Here is a 3,960-nt window from a genome sequence, read left to right as displayed (position 1 = left end):
GAAGTTTTTCTTTGTCTATCTATACCTAGTGGTATAAAGGGAGACACGGTCAGACAGATTCTAGAGAGGAATTTTCTCTTTGTCTATCTATACCTAGTGGTATAAAGAGAGACACGGTCAGACAGATTCTAGAGAGGAAGTTTTTCTTTGTCTATCTGTACATGTATAACATTCAGCGACGTTGTTCCGACACAAAAGGACGTTAAATTCAAGTGCTTCCTATAACACGTGAATTTATATGCTGACTTTTCTACTTTGAACAGATATCGAAGATGGCTGCCGATTCCGGACACAGCGGTTACAGAATCTCATTAATCCTGATTTCTGTCCTCGTGTTCGGTGTGACGCTTTTCTTCAATTACCTAGGATCAGGTGAAGGTAAAGCTCTTGGTAAGTAATATATGACCACAGAGTCATTATCATCCTATCATAAACCTATGTTCGGAAAGTCATTCAGAGAATTGAAACATTGTTTTTAGCCACGTGCACGTGATCATTTGACTTAGTCAGGTGATCAATCGAACAGAGTCACGTGATGATTTTAATCGAAGTTTGTTAAATAAAAGAAACGCTGTAAATGTAGTTGAGTGTTTTATTATGTGCCAAAGTTTTCTTTTATTTTGTCTCCTCATTAAATGTTTTAGATATAAACCAGATCGTAATAAACTAAAACATGAAGAACATGCACTCAATCCTTAATTTTCTCTGTGAATTACAGGTATCTACGAGAGTAGTACTGGTGACGTGTCTGATTACTTCTACCTGGAGATAACCCCCGCCAGCTGGACATTCAGCATATGGTTTTTCATCTATATATGGCAAATCATTTGGCTTATATATGGACTTTCTACTATATGCCGGAAGTCTGACAGCGGTATTTACATCTATCAACTTCCGGTCATGCCTCCTGCAATCTATATCATTTACATTCTGAATCTTGGACTTAACGTTGCCTGGATGATATTGTTTGACCGGAAATATATAGAAATTGCCCTGGCGGACATTATTTTAGTGACATTGACCTTATACGTAATATTGGGTATCTCCTGTCGGGCAGTACACAATAACCTCAGTGTCTTGATTAAAGATGGCGCGGGTAAGGAAGCATGGTTCATACGTTTTTTCCTTCAGAACGGAGTAGCATTTTATGCCACTTGGGTCACTGTTGCGACCCACCTTAATGTTGCCATGGTGATGCACTACAGTGGAGGAGTAGCCAATGACATCGCTTGTACCACAGTTCTCGGCATGCTGTTATTTTTCGTGATTTCGTGGTTCCTGTCGGAGAACATTCTACTTGACAACTACACCAGATACATGTTCAGCCCTTACATCGTCCTCGTAATAGCCCTTACAGGGTCGATTGCAGAAAACTTTGACCTTGAACTTCGGTACCGCAACTCCATTCTCTCAGTAACGATTTTATGTGTTTCTAGTATTTTCTTATTCTTGAAATTTATCATCATTCTTCTCCGTCACAACCGCGTGCCTTTGTCCCCAATGGTGTACACGCCAACAACGTCGGACAAATCAACAAACTCGATAGTCTGAAGACTTATTTTTCTACTTCCTTCAATTGACTTGAAATCACACAAAATCACACACGAATCATAATGTATAAGAATAAACCATATTACACATATTTCACATTGTATGACCCGGGGGAAATGTATGCATTAATGCTGGGGTTTTTTAAAAGAAAGAAACCTTTAGTAAATGTTTCCAGCTATTTATTTAACAGTTACGGACCATTTTGAATCTAGACATTAACGTATCTTCAATTCTATTCAGGAAACAAGTAAACGGAGTTATGTTCCAAACATAGGTTGATAGTCTGCTTGTACTGAGATCATCTCCAATCCCAACACAGGAGCTTGCCATGGATTACCAACCTCACGGTCCATGTATTTGTTATATATGATATATTTATACAGATAGCTGGGTTAGGCATTCGGGACAAACCCCTGTACTCCAACTAGCATTGTACCCAATCCATCGGCTTCAAAACCAAAATTTTGCAGTGATATTTTTCATCGCATTCCAGCTAAGTGTACAACACGCAATGACGCATTATCTTCAATGTTTTTCAATGTGCCATTTTCATTAGATTGCTCGATGCAAATTTCTTTGTAGTAAACTTTTCTCTTATATATACGAAATAGTGAATGGCAGCAGCGAATCAATGTCTTTAGTCACAGTTCACGACCTGTACATAATCAACCCTGCTTAAATCACGTGTACGACTGCTGTTTCTGGGGTTTTACATGTATATTCAAACTGATGTTTAAACAGATTTGTTTGAAATTTTTTTACATTGTATACATATTCATGCCTGTTTGATATGCTACCATTATGTGACATTTACAACGATGTAGATGTACCCTGTTACACGAAGATCACAAATAAACGAATGAATGTAATGATTGTCTATATGATTTATCGTGTTTCTTAATCGGTATGATATTTATTCACTTACAACAAATACCCCGTCTTTCATCTTGCATGGAGTTCAATGTATAGAGTAACAATTGTTTTGAATGTTATTAATTTACATGAATATTCAAGTCTAGTTACACACACTTGCATATTTTTCATCGCATGATTTTCAAACTACATGTACATGTGATCTGATCACGTGATCGGAGCACTGATTGCAAAGGATACAATATACATTTTCAACTTAGTTACAGTTCTTATAACACAGCCAACAAGCGGTCCAGAGGGCCTGTATCGCTCATCTGGATCGTTATGACCAACATTACTATATCTGTGCATATGTTCCACGTTTAACACATTTGACCTCCGTGACCTTAATTATGGGTCAAGGTCATTTCTTTTTGCAAACTTTGTTGGGCTTTATCAGAGGAACCTTCTAGCCAAATATAATGATTCTAGGCCTTCTGGTATTTTGGAAGAAGTCGTTTAAATGTTTTAATACGTTTGACCTCTGTCACCTTGATTATGGGTCAAGGTAATTTCTTTTTGCAAACTTTGTTTGGCTTCTTCATCAAAGGAACCTTCCAGCCAAATATGATAACTCTACGCCTTTCGGTATTTCAGAAGAAGTTGTTTAAATGAAAAGTTGACGGACGCCAGACGGACGGGCCCTTTGGGCCAGGTGAGCTAATAAATAAAATATTAGAGTGTGACATTTCGATGATTACATGATCTCCTTCTGATCCGACAAATGACCAGTTTGGACCGACTAGCACTGGCGTCCGTTGTGTACGAGATGGTAAGGAACTGACAAAGCTATGTAAACTAAAGAGAAGTATATATCGTTGTGGTAAAGATGTGTTGTCTACACTGTTGATGCACCAACAGGTGGATGGTGTGATGTGATTGTCATGAGGTCACTTTGGTATAGTTTTGTGATTATATATATTCTATTTTCATATCAATGTTGTATTTTCATATCAATACTGTATTAGCAAGAATTATATGTTATATGCAGCTTGTGTATTGAAATCGGTGTTGATTAATTAAAAAATCTATGACATAACCAATTTGTAGTATGTGATCATGACATGTTGTTGAGCTAGAAGTACAGCTGATACATTAAGTGAACTTATAATGTAATACATATAAAACACTACCCGGAGAATAATGATATTTAAGAATGATTGAAGATTTACCTACAACATTTGGGTTCATTGCTTTTCTTAATTCTGTGACAAGTCAAAACCTTTAGCGCCATTTAAGTCTATGTTCTACTGGGCGGATTCTTAATTTTCCTTCTGAATCCTCCTCAAAATTGCTTAGGGATTCTGTTTAGTCCTAATCATTGCTTTCATATCAAGACAAATGTGTAAAATACATACTTATATTTAGGTAGAAAAGTTTACAAATAAGCATTAATCCGTTACATATAACATTATTCGACATAAAGGACAACGTTGAAATAAACGAGTTCTTCCCCAAAAATATCAGCACTTTCGACGTTCTTACTGTAAGCCATCG

The 3,960-nt window shown here is 36.9% G+C and overlaps 1 protein-coding gene across 1 annotated transcript; it reads left to right on the top strand.

The window, feature by feature from the left end:
* Positions 1 to 272: 272 nt before the first annotated feature.
* On the top strand, positions 273 to 1,551 carry LOC132550133 (uncharacterized). The gene is made up of 2 exons (XM_060214150.1): positions 273 to 390; positions 719 to 1,551. Exons 1-2 carry the CDS (start codon positions 273 to 275, stop codon positions 1,549 to 1,551), a joined length of 951 nt encoding a protein of 316 aa, XP_060070133.1.
* Positions 1,552 to 3,960: the final 2,409 nt, after the last annotated feature.

This window comes from Ylistrum balloti, unplaced genomic scaffold (assembly GCF_031769215.1).
Source record: "Ylistrum balloti isolate Yb309-2 unplaced genomic scaffold, AGI_CSIRO_Ybal_v1 Utg370104, whole genome shotgun sequence".
Taxonomy (NCBI): domain Eukaryota; kingdom Metazoa; phylum Mollusca; class Bivalvia; order Pectinida; family Pectinidae; genus Ylistrum; species Ylistrum balloti.
The sequence above is the reverse complement of the archived record's forward strand: the minus strand, read 5'-3'. Positions and strand labels throughout refer to the sequence as shown.

Excerpts from the sequence above, each read along its gene's own strand:
- LOC132550133 (XM_060214150.1), top strand. The coding sequence starts at position 273 with ATGGCTGCCGATTCCGGACACAGCGGTTACAGAATCTCATTAATCCTG. Across the intron at positions 391-718 it reads AGGTGAAGGTAAAGCTCTTG|GTATCTACGAGAGTAGTACT; the intron begins GTAAGTAATATA and ends TGTGAATTACAG.